This window comes from Vanacampus margaritifer, chromosome 19 (assembly GCF_051991255.1).
Source record: "Vanacampus margaritifer isolate UIUO_Vmar chromosome 19, RoL_Vmar_1.0, whole genome shotgun sequence".
In the NCBI taxonomy this organism is placed as follows: Eukaryota; Metazoa; Chordata; class Actinopteri; order Syngnathiformes; family Syngnathidae; genus Vanacampus; species Vanacampus margaritifer.
This window is the reverse complement of record NC_135450.1, coordinates 1,764,915-1,777,414: the sequence shown is the minus strand read 5'-3', so window position 1 is coordinate 1,777,414 and position 12,500 is coordinate 1,764,915. Positions and strand designations below refer to the sequence as shown.

The following is a 12,500-nucleotide window of genomic DNA, read 5'->3' as shown; positions in this document are numbered from 1 at the left end:
AGAGCTTTGCTAAGCTCATGGAATTTACTCACTTGAAACAGAAGGCTGACTAATAATTCTGTGGAGCACAGCAGTTTAAATTTGAGACTGTTTCAGCTCAGCAGTGTAATGTTACTTCAGAAATGGACCAATTATGGCATGTAGGCCTGCTTTTCTGGTCATATATTTGTATTGAGATTAATGTGTTAAAACAATTTACAATTTACATTTGGGGACACAACATCCACAGTTGGCCGTAAAGTGGCAATATTAAATATAGAACAACAAAAGCTTTGGGTTTTGTGCTCAATTTTTGTTGGAGAGGCTGAGCTATCAACAGCTGTATCTGATTATTCTGGGAATGTGGGGCTTTGTGCAGAGTATGAGATGACTTCTTCCAATCCTTTCCCTCTCTCAGCTGAACTCATTTGGCAATGTCGCAGCCCCTTCTCTGATGAGACGATGAGAACCCACACCCGTGGGGCCCCGACAGTCTTCCTCTTAAGCCTGCTGTTGCTCCTGCTGTCCTCGACTGCAGCAGACCCAAGTGGAGGAATCCCCTTCATGGGCGGCAACTACAATGGCCACCCAATGCTGTATTTCGATCGGGCAGATGTCGTAGAGCTTCAGATGGCAGCCGGTAGCACTCATAGAGAGATGGCGAGACGTATCCGTGAGGCCGGGGAAGCCATGCTTGAACGTCCAGAAGAGTACCTGCCTCCCTGGAGCCCCGTAGAGTTCAGTGCCCGATGGAATGAGGTTTACGGAAACAACCTGGGTGTTCTGTCCATGTTCTGCCTGCTGTACCCGCACAGAGCTGGAGCATTGGATCTGGCGAAGGACTACATGGAGAGGATGGCAGCTCAGCCTAGTTGGTACATTTAGGTCATCTTTAATTATCTCATCTATCTTTCTGAATATAATATTTCCCTTCGTCTTGATAAAAATGAAAGGTACGGATCGGATTTGTTTGTATTTAGTATTTCAAATAACATTCGACCTAAATTTGGATGATGTGTTTCAGGGTAGGGAATTGGAAAGACCAATAATTGGCCAGGGGTGCTGGTGTCTGCCTTTTTACGAATCTGAAAGCCGATAAAGCTGGTATCTCACTCAGCGGTGCATGCTTGCGAACGTAGCGAATTTAGGGTTTTCCTCAGGATTTATGAGATGTTCACAAACAGTTTTTGCTTGTCACAAAGACTTTTCAAACCTATTCAGACAATTTTTCACTGTCTACGAAGATCTTTTGAAACCTTTTACGAACCCTGACAAAAAAAACAAATTAGCTACATTTCGCATGCATTTATTGCTCAGTGAGATACAGGAAACTTAAATTTATGGATTTATTTAAAATTCCACTTTATAAAAAAATATGCTGACACTGGGAACTCCCTATACTTTTTATTTAAAAAAAATAAAATGAATTAAATTTTGGAAAAGTTAATTTACTCTAGAAAACTATAGGGAACTATTTACTTGCTTAATTCTTAATTTAGCTTAAAGACACGTGCTGCTGATGTCACGAAGGGGTGGAGGACCCAAATGTAGGGAGGCAGGAGAACAACGGCAAGGATGCACGTAATACTGAACACAATTTATTTAACAAAAACACTAACAGGGGTACTGGGTAAAACTCTAAATAAATAAAAACAACAAAGTTCGGAAAACACCAAAACTCAAAGTAACAACAAAACAGGAGTGGTGACAGCGACAATGATCCAACAAAGACTGTACGAAACCAGGAAACTAGATACAAGCCAACTGACGAGACAACGAGAGACACCTGGACAAGACACAAGTGGCTGAGGGAGATGAGTGGATGACACAAGGGAACAGGATGACGAGTACAGGTGCAAACAAAACATAACAAGCAAAACAGGGCACAAAGCCAAAACAAATAACCTAAGCATGATATACACAAATCATAACAGTACCTCCCCTCAAGGGACGGATCCCAGACGTCCCAAACAAAAAGTCAAACATGGCAGTGGGGCCAAGGGCTGCAGCAGCACAGGCGAAGAGAGATACTGTTATGATGTGTGTCCAGGTGTCTCGTCAGTTGGCTTGTATTTAGTTTCCTGGTTTCGTTCAGTCTTTGTTGGATCATTGTCGCTGTCATCACTCTTGTGTTTTATTGTTACTTTGATTTTTGGTCTTTTCAGAACTTTGTTGGCTTTGTTTATAGTTTTACCCAGTTCCCCTGTTAGTGTTTTTGTTAAATAAATTGTGTTCAGTATTAGATGCATCCCTGCTGTGGTTCTCCTGCCTCCCTGCATTTGGGTCCTCCATCCCATTATGACAGATGACCCTGAAAGCTCCCTGCGAATTTTGTTATAATTTTTAAACAAAGCTGTCAATTCTTTATATGTTTAAAATGAAAATAAAATCTTTTTTTAACACTAATATTTTCTCTTTTACTGCAAATGAATATTGGCTTCAAATATTGGTTATCGTTCAGTACCGGCTATGAAAAGAACATAATATCAGTCTATTACTATTCCAGGGTAAAATGTTTGCCATAAAAAAAACGAACTGTGCAGGCATCCGTCATTTTCATGTATACTGGGCTGGCCCACAAATCTCTTGCGTACAATTGACGTTCATTGAAATACATTGGGGTAGAAGGAAACCCAAATAATTCTTCCAAATAAACGCAATATACTGTACATTTTCAACAAAAAACAAGAGAAAAATGATTGGGAAACAGAACTCCCACCCCCCAAAAACATATTATTTCAAAATACAAAAATAAAATAAAATAATGATACAACTTTTTTTTGAGGGGGGGACAGAGAGAATTTTTTGATTTTTCAATGTTCGTTCATTAAAAAAATCACTTATTTTCAATAATGTGCAATAAAATATGTTCTATTACATAAACATACATGTTTTTTTTTTTAATAATCGTAGGTCTAGTAATTACTAACTGTATTACAAAGCTAACGTCGTGCCTTGCAGCAGGCTGACATGTTATGCCGCCATCTTTCTGCTACGTATACCCAAAGGAGAAGCATTTTGCCAACGTAGTAAATGGTGGTAGGCTTACAAAGTGTGGTCTCTCTGAGGCAATGTTGAAACACACACTTTGAACGTTTTTTGCATTCTATTAGTTCACCACGAGAGGACACAAAATCCTACACACTGTTTCTTTAAATCTGCGAATTTGCAAATTTTTAGATGTCGAAAAGCTTTACGCGGAGGTGGACTATGTCCTCATTACGGATTACAGGTGAACTACAAACTATTCCAGCTAACTTTGGATGAGGGACAGGGTACACCCATGGCTGGTCACCAGTCAATACCAGTGCCCATTTAGACAAACAACCATTCACACTCAGATTGAACCTTATAATATGTACAATTTAGTCTTCAAGAACCTTACATGCATCTTCATCTAACATTCAGTGCTGCAACTCTACAGGCAATATTTTAATTAACATTTTTAACCATTCGTTTGGAAGTGTAAAATGACAGCACCAATATTACAAGAATAAATTCAAGTAAAATAAAATGACGCACAATTTGATGATGCATGACAGGGGAGTAGATTGGCAAAGGTGAGTTCATATTTTATGCACTTCACTACAATTGTCAAACAAGTACATGTGCACCCCTTAAAAGTATTTGAAAGTCAATTCTTTATTTATTGCTGTTGAATTAACACATTTGAATTTGACATCAAAAGATGAATACAAAACAAGAGGTAAAGCTTTATTTCCATGTACAGTACCGGTATATACTGTACGTCTGAATTCCATGCACAACTTGGAAGTAAACCCATTTTATGTTAGGAAAAGTATCACTACAAGACTGACAGGTGTCTTTTGTTGTCCAGGTGTGTCCTATTACATTGATTTTTTTCAAAGAATAAATAGTTCCCAATGCTAATCAAAAAGATTAGTTTCATATTTGGGCTTTGTCCATGTATACCTTTTACTGTGAGGTGAAACAGAAAGCTGTCTAATTGTGAAAAAACAAGCATTTGTAAAGCTGAGATAAAAGGGAAAAGCCATTGCACGAACATTGGCCTTAGACTACAACCATTTGGAATGTCCAGAAGAAGAAACAAACCATTGGTGTAAATCAAAGAAATCTAACTGCTTATCTATTCCAAACAGGAATGTACGTTATTAGCTGGACAGAAACGTATGTCATTGTGGATCTACAACACAAATTACATAAATCCTATCAATACTTTTAGTGTTTTTATTGGCACTTAGTTACAGTTTTTACTTGCGGTTAACTAGCCATGGGCCAACTTCATCCCTGGTAGTCATCATAAGGCAAAGCTGTACTTTCACACCCACACTAGAGGGAGTGCAGAGTAAAGTGTTGCACTTTTGCATGAAACCGCCTCTTCAAATTAGCCTGATTTCAGCAACAACAACAAAAAAAGCATGCTGTATAGTGTACTACGATTCTTGAGCCTTGGAGTACTTTGATGAAAGCAATAGACATGAACGCTGGAAATAGTTTGAAATGTTGAGGGGAAAAAGTGTAACGTCTTCTTTAAGTCTTATTGACTCTAATCTATATGAAGTCTAATCTTTTGTTACGCTTATTATAAATATCTTGAATCAAATCCAGATGAATGTGATGATGGACCTAAACGCTGAATTGAAGCTATCGTGTCAAATATTTATCTTTTGATGTCAAACCCAAATGTTCACAGTAAAAAATAAAGGAATTGAATGTAGACAAGTTCACCAAACAACATTTTGTTGACAGTAAGGTTGTTCACAGCGGCACACACGCACGCACGCTATCTCACACACACACACACACACACACACACACACACACACACAGGTTTGCCTCTGTGTATTATGAGGACATTTTTTCCAAACCTGTTTAATTGTGTATTACGGGGACACCCCTTTCCGCTAATGCCAGAGAGATGGGACTTGCACCCAAAATTTTTTTTTGGGGTTGTCCAGGGAAATTTCACTTCAAAACTTGAAAAAACTCAACACACAAAAAAAAGAAAAACCTGAAAAAACAGTAATTATGAGGACATAGATAATGAGCTAAATAAGCCACGCCCATGGCAAACATGGTAATTATGAGGACCAACTCACATTACAAGGACAAAGTTTACTCAACACACAGCAACCATGGCACTGAAGTGTCTTGAAAGTTCTGGCATTCTGACTTTACACAAACTAAAATGACATTGATGTGTAATGACTTACCTGATATGAGGACAAATTGTTGTGCACAGCAATACTGTGAAATGCAAAGTCATACCTGGTCCTTGAGCACCATGTTACAACTTAAAATTTTAGGACCGACTGAAACTGGTATTTTAATAAAACAATGCTTCTTATGTGAACAGGTTATCAAGGTAAAGTACAGCTTTGTAATGGATAAGCTAGACATGAAACCAGATGCAAAAGAGTCAGTGAACATTGAACATTTTATTCTTTAAAACATGATTGCCTGATCTTAAACTTGGGTAGCTCTTAAAAGCGATAACATAGAACGAAGCAGCCGCTTACTTGCCACTTTTCTTTTTGATTGAAGTGCCTCGATTGCGTACAAAGTCTCTTATATTTTGAACAGTGCGATTTACCAGGATAGGGTGCTCTGCAGTCTTGCACAGATCACATTGTATTTTTGTGGCAAACTTCCCCTCCTTAATAAGGTCTTTGAAATGCTTCATCACAGCAGAAACCTCAGCTGGAGACCAAGGATGCTTTTTCTTTCTCCGAAGATCGTCAATTTCATTTGTGAGAAGTTCTATGAAAAATAAATCATTTGTTAGAAACACAAAATGTACTCTACATCAACAGTTAAGTCCATTTTCAGTTTTTACCAAAACATGCCATCTCAACTCACAACAGTCACCATTAACAGTGATTCACGACTGACTAAGCCAGGGCACATTTTAAGTCTGAAAAATCTCATGGTACACCCCAAGATGTGAATACACATATCAATCACAGTGGAACCTCGGAGTTCGAATGTCTTGGAGCTTGTACAAATCGAGTAGAGTAAAAATGCCTCGGAGTTTCACCTCATTGTCGGAGTCCAAACACCCAAGCAAAGCTGAATGTACCTTGAAAGGGTAGCCGAGAGAAGCAGAGTGATGCCGAATGCTCACATCACGGTAGTCGAGACGGGGCGCTGCTCATAACAAGTCAGAGCGTGAGATGCTCCGTACATTCGTAAGTGCATTTTGATTTTTCCATGGTAATTTTCTATGCCATGGGCCCAAAAAAAGACAATAGTGCCAGGGGCAGCAAGGAAAAACAAACTACAGTGGATTTAGGAAAGGAGATTATCACATCTACCGTGACTACTTCCGTAAATACTGGCGCAAAGACCCCTCCGTAGCTGTTCAATAATGTGCCTGACGTTAAACAGCGCACGCAAGGACCCCTTAGTAGTCAAACAATATGCCCAATGTAAAATACACAAACTCCGCACTGAACCAAAGCATGCATTAACATAGCAATCATGAGGAATTTAAAATGGGGTCTGTACATTTGAGAGTGCATTTTTTTATCCACCGATGCAATCACACCACAACAAAAAAGGTCAGTTTTTTTTTTTTTTTTTAACTGTACAGGGTGTGGTGTACACCTTAAATTAAATTACAAATAAATTAAAATAGAAACGTTCTGTTTAGGGAGCTTGGGAACTGATTAATTGCATTTACATTATTTCCCATGGAAAAAAATTTCCACAAGTTGAACAAATCAAATTTAAGTTAAAATTTATTTATGTCCCTGTAGGGCAATTAATGTTACAGCAAACAGTGAACAACATTTAAGAAACAAAACAAAGACTTTGAACAGTTCACAGGAACGAATTATGTTCAAACTCTGAGGTACCACTGTATGTATTTTTTGTCATCCAAGGAAGAGTCTTCATTTGTTCTACCACTATACATTCCTGGCATAGATGGTGTAACAAGCATTCATTATTTATTCTAAATAATTTTCTGACCACCCATCCATATTCTCTCGAGGGTCGCAAGCATGCTTGAGCCCATCCCATCTGTCAATGGGCGGGACGTGTGGTTGACCAATTAAGTAAAATTTTATTTCTCCCAGAACACACCATAAGCGCTCTCATGGCGCACTAATGTGCCACGGCACACTTATCAGGAATCACTGGATGAGCAAATGTATGCCATTACATGACGCTGCATTTATTAATTCAGATATGAGCGCAGTCTATAATCATGTCCGATCAAGTCTGAGCTGGTGCATGTACATGTCCCATGGCGACCAAGCGTACATGCAAATGTATTATAACTTCATCTTTGTTAATTTTTGTGCAGTGTGGCTGCACACCACACACGGTACGTTCAAAACTGTTACTCTTGTGATTTTTTTCTCTTTACGTGGCGTCCCTCACAGTTTGGAAGCCGGCCGACAATTTTAAAATCCTACCGTGTCAACCAGGCTTAAGTGGTACATTATTATATAGTATGTCTGTGTAATTTACCTTGATGTCCATGATGCTTTGTCTTCCTGACTTTTTTGGCCTTGGGCCCTGAAGGTTGTTTAACAGGCTGCCACAATGTCTCGGCTCCTGTAGAAAGTGCAATAAAGCTCATTGTAGTATTACAACAGAATTTGAACTAAACATGATACTCTTCTTTACATAATAATTTAGTAGTGGGGGGGTGCCCAAGTATCGTTATCAGACATATGCTTGCATGGCATTTGTGGTACGGTCAATATGTGCCTCCCAAGCCTCGATGCCCCTATCCGATGTCGGAAGTCTGAAAGTCCGTCGGAATGTGCAAACACACAAAAGTACAGCATTACATTGTGACTCTTAACCATACCTCTGGATGTTCCTTCTTGTGGATCATCTGTAGGTGGAATATCTAAAAAAAAAATAATAATAATTAATTGCAATGTTTGGCCAACAAGCCGCAAATCATACAATAAAGCATGTTATCAGATGGCGACACATACCATGTGTGGGCCCTGAAGGTTTTTTAACAGGCTGCCACAATGTCTCGGCTCCTGTAGAAAGTGCAATATAGCTCAATGTAGTATTACAACAGAATTTGAACTAAACATGATACTCTTATTGACATAATTTAGTTGTGCAGGGGTGCCCAAGTATCGTTAGACACATGTATGCATTGGATTTTGCGGTACGGTCAACATGTGCCTCCCAAGCCTCGATGCCCCAATCAGATATCGGAAGTCTGAAAGTCCGTCGGAATGTGCAAACACACAAAAGTACAGCATTACATTGTGACTCTCAACCATACCTCTGGATGTTCCTTCTTGTGGATCATCTGTAGGTGGAATATCTAAAAAATAAAATAAAAATAATTAATTGCAACGTTTGGCCAACAAGCCGCAAATCATACAATAAAGCATGTTATCAGATGGCGACACATACCATGTGTGGGCCCTGAAGGTTTTTTAACAGGCTGCCACAATGTCTCGGCTCCTGTAGAAAGTGCAATAATAGCTCAATGTAGTATTACAACAGAATTTGAACTAAACATGATATTCTTCTTGACATAATAATTTAGTAGTGCGGGGGTGCCCAAGTATCGTTATCAGACATATGCTTGCATGGCATTTGCGGTACAGTCAATATGTGCCTCCCAAGCCTTGATGCCCCAATCCGATGTCGGAAGTCTGAAAGTCCGTCGGAATGTGCAAACACACAAAAGTACAGCATTACATTGTGACTCTTAACCATACCTCTGGATGTTCCTTCTTGTGGATCATCTGTAGGTGGAATATCTAAAAAAAATAATAATAATAATTAATTGCAATGTTTGGCCAACAAGCCGCAAATCATACAATAAAGCATGTTATCAGATGGCGACACATACCATGTGTGGGCCCTGAAGGTTTTTTAACAGGCTGCCACAATGTCTCGGCTCCTGTAGAAAGTGCAATATAGCTCAATGTAGTATTACAACAGAATTTGAACTAAACATGATACTCTTATTGACATAATTTAGTTGTGCAGGGGTGCCCAAGTATCGTTAGACACATGTATGCATGGCATTTGCGGTACGGTCAACATGTGCCTCCCAAGCCTCGATGCCCCAATCCGATGTCGGAAGTCTGAAAGTCCGTCGGAATGCGCAAACAACACACAGAAGTACAGCATTACATTGTGACTCTTAACCATACCTCTGGATGTTCCTTCTTGTGGATCATCTGTAGGTGGAATATCTTAAAAATAAAATAAAAATAATTCATTGCAACGTTTGGCCAACAAGCCGCAAATCATACAATAAAGCATGTTATCAGATGGCGGCTCATACCATGTGTGGTAAAAAAACAGCAACCAAAAAACAGTGTAAAATAGTTTCTCCTGGAAAGCCATGTATCAGGATACACATGTAGCGCAATGCAATACAGGACATATCAGGATACACATGGTATTGGTAAGTTGTTGGCAATTCCCAGCCTAGTATATATGGACACTAATTTTGAAATGTGAGCCAACCTTTCCTAGATTTAGCTGCACTTTCAAGGTGTTACAATAATCACATTGCATTACAGCCTATGGTTACATTCAGCGCTGTTAAGATCCTGAATACCAGCAGAGAAAATACCTTCACTGTACTTACCCATATTAGTTTGTTGAAATGATTGGGGTTCATATTCCTCAGCCTCACTCTCTGCACTTTGTTCGGAAGCAGTGACGTCGATAGTATCTGACAAAAAAACGACAACCAACTATGTTAAACGTTACACGTGAGCTTCAGTTGCATTTCATAATTGTTAATGTGAAATTAATTTATGGATATTTGTTCATAAATTAAGCTAGTAAAAAAGACAAATATAATAAATTATGCTTTGCTGTCTGCAGTTGTAATTATCCTTGACAACCTGTAAAATGTTTGGGAGAAAAAAAGCTACCCTAACTTTTAACAATGTGTACCTTCAATCTCTATTTCTTCTAGTGTTTTTCCCTGAAGACTTGCAAGGGTTCCTTTCTCCATAGCAATAAGTAGTTTTGATATTTTAGCCAGCTGGGTCGTAGCCTCTGGTAACCTGTAATATTCTCTGTGGACACGAATATCATGCCCTAAGAAGTCAGCAACTTGGTCCAGCTCATGGTTCTTGAGGTTCAGGACTTGAGACAATGTGGCAACATGTTTGCGTAACTGCGTTGACCTGAGGTGTTCCGGATTTTGAGCCCCACACTCATTTGCATAGGTTCTTAAACAGTCTGATCCTCTATAAGGAGTCAAACAGTTGGGTCTTGCAAACAAAAAAATGTTCTCCTCTGGAACTTCACAATCTTTTCTTTTGTTAATGAGCTGTGTCAGAGAATCAACCATGTCTGGTGATAGCAAAACAGCAACTTTTCGCCCTCTTTTGCCCCTAATTTCCACACGGCTGAAATGTTTGCACAGTTTTTGTTCAAACTTTGTCAGGCCAACTGCCACATCTTTATGGAGGTCAGCTGTGTCCCTTTGAAGGAAGCTCTTTAGTTGCATTTTGGCAACTTCTCCTCCACGTCGTCTGTTGAACAGAATTATTTTAGCTAAAGTTACTCTGCAAAGTTCACCATAGACTTTTGTTGATGGGATCTTGTCCAAGTTCTCAGATGCTAAACTTCCAGTTGTTTCAAGATGTCTGTGGAGACGTTGTACGTCTTCTGTGAAAGGCAGAGTGGATGCTTTGTTAAAGTGCTCCTCATGTAAGGTGGTCAAAGCTGTGTGAGACACAAGCTCAGACCACTTTGAGCTTTGCAGTTTTTGGAAAGTCTTTGCTGAATTCTGCATTTCCTTGTCTCCAGACATTAGCGCCCTGCAGTGTAAGATGTCACATATCTTGTGCAAAGAGTGGCCCAACTTCAGGGCGAGGCTTGGAGTTTTGTAGCAGTGCTTTTCTTCGTCAAATCCAGACACCTTCTTGACAGCTTGAACTACTAAATGAAAATTTGCCGGTTTTACAGCTTCCTCGAAGGTAAAGAGTGAAAATTCTGTCCGCAGTATCAGAAGTAGTCTTCCAACTTCTCGAAGCTTCTGCCGGACATATTCAAATTTGGTGGGACCTTGACCATGTTTATTGAAAAACGATTGGGCCAACTGAAGAATGCAAAAGTCTCTGCGCACAATAGCAGCGACGTCATCATCATTCATCACACTCAACAGCTTCCAAACACCTTGGGATATTGGCTGGCTGTGGACTGACTCAGACATTCTGGCCAAAGTTAAGACCCTGGTTTTTCCAGGACCAGGACTCTCTTCCTCTGCTTTCATGGAGCATTTTCTAACATGTCGCCACAGCACCCTCCGAAGAAACATTCCTTGGCAATAGATGCAGTGCACATATTCTTTTGGGTCATACTTATTTTTCGGTTTGCGTTTAATTTTCAGCAATCCAGTCCCACTTTGCATTACATCTTTGTTGTGTTCAAAATTCCCTTTGTTCCTGAGTTTGTCCAACATTTTTTTACGCTCCTTAGAGCCTTTGGGGAGTGCCAAAACTTGAGCAACATCCGCATATGTCTTCTCATGGGTTTTCAAGTGACGGGCAAATTTGGTTTGAGGTTTTCCACATATACAGCAGTAATTTTTCTTGTTTTCTGAAGATATGTTTGAAGAACAAATCTCATCTTCCTCAGTTCCTGTACTCTCTTTAAAAGGTTCATTTTCTGTATTGCTCTTCTGAACTCCTCCTGCTGCTTGTAATTGTTCAGCCTCTTCAAAAGCCTCAAGACGCTCTGTACAATCAGGATGGGCAGTTTCCTCATTGCCGATTCCTGGAAGACCTTCGGATTTCAGAATTTCTGAAAGCGGTTCAATGTACGAAGTGTCTGAAGAACTTTGTGAATCTGGAATATATTCCTCTGCTGATGAATCCTCACTTGAACTAGCGACATCAGCAACCTAATTTTTTAAACAAAAACGATTATGACATACATATACATATCGTCGTTGTCCTGTGAAAAACACTTTCACCATATTTTCCAGACTATAAAGCGCACCGTGATACAAGCCGTGCCGCCAAGAAAGATCGCTACCGGAGCCAGCAGCCAGCGACCCAAAAATGGACACGTGTTTTTCACAGGACAGCGATGATATACATACTGTATATACATATATACAGTAGACGCACACATACATATGCATATATACAGGGCTCTAAAATTAACACCCGCCGACCCGCCAAATGCGGGTTAAAATTCATTTGGGCGGGTGGTCAAATATTTACTAGCTTTACTTGGCTGGTAATTAATGATGTTCCGCTCAAAGTAGACACTCTAGACAAGTGTCGAGCGCTCGCGGCAGAAGCAGCTCCCGCCATTGATGGGCTAATGTGTTAAAGTTCATTTACCAAAGGTAGGTGGTCTTCATCGTCGAGCAGTTTCGCATTTTTAAAGCAGGATATGTGCCAGACGCTGAAGCAAACTAGAAAAAAGAAAAATATTTAGAACTTAATGTTTGTGCATATACTAAAGATTATTATAAATCTAGTCACCACATTTATTCGAAAGATGAGATGAAGTATGAAGGGATAGTTAATGTGCTTAATCTATGGCATGGCCCAAAAACAGATCTTGTG

The 12,500-nt window shown here is 39.6% G+C and overlaps 2 protein-coding genes and 1 long non-coding RNA gene across 4 annotated transcripts in view; 1 reads left to right on the top strand and 2 right to left on the bottom strand.

Annotated features, from left to right (window-relative positions):
* dse (dermatan sulfate epimerase) overlaps positions 1–12,500 on the top strand; it is a 40,664-nt gene that overhangs the window by 1,183 nt on the left and 26,981 nt on the right. Inside the window, exon 2 of one of the 2 annotated variants that reach the window (XM_077552112.1) lies at positions 398–854. In XM_077552112.1, coding sequence (XP_077408238.1) covers positions 442–854 — 413 coding nt within the window. In that variant the 5' untranslated portion in view covers positions 398–441. Of the gene's footprint in view, positions 1–397; positions 855–12,500 lie in introns of those variants that run through there. The other variant, XM_077552113.1, reaches the window with a different exon arrangement.
* On the bottom strand, positions 5,380–8,258 carry LOC144039132 (uncharacterized). Its single transcript, XR_013289371.1, has 4 exons — positions 7,917–8,258; positions 7,784–7,825; positions 7,438–7,524; positions 5,380–5,721 (listed from the first exon to the last, which is right to left on the bottom strand). It is a non-coding gene; the product is annotated as an uncharacterized LOC144039132 (long non-coding RNA).
* Positions 8,488–12,500, bottom strand: part of LOC144039745 (uncharacterized) — a 12,284-nt gene continuing 8,271 nt past the window's right edge. Inside the window, exons 11-16 of the mRNA XM_077553397.1 lie at positions 12,273–12,346; positions 9,865–11,824; positions 9,551–9,637; positions 9,108–9,149; positions 8,801–8,851; positions 8,488–8,708 (exon numbers count right to left, since the gene is read on the bottom strand). Of these exons, the coding sequence (XP_077409523.1) occupies positions 8,488–8,708; positions 8,801–8,851; positions 9,108–9,149; positions 9,551–9,637; positions 9,865–11,824; positions 12,273–12,346 (2,435 nt within the window). The remainder of the gene's footprint in view (positions 8,709–8,800; positions 8,852–9,107; positions 9,150–9,550; positions 9,638–9,864; positions 11,825–12,272; positions 12,347–12,500) is intronic.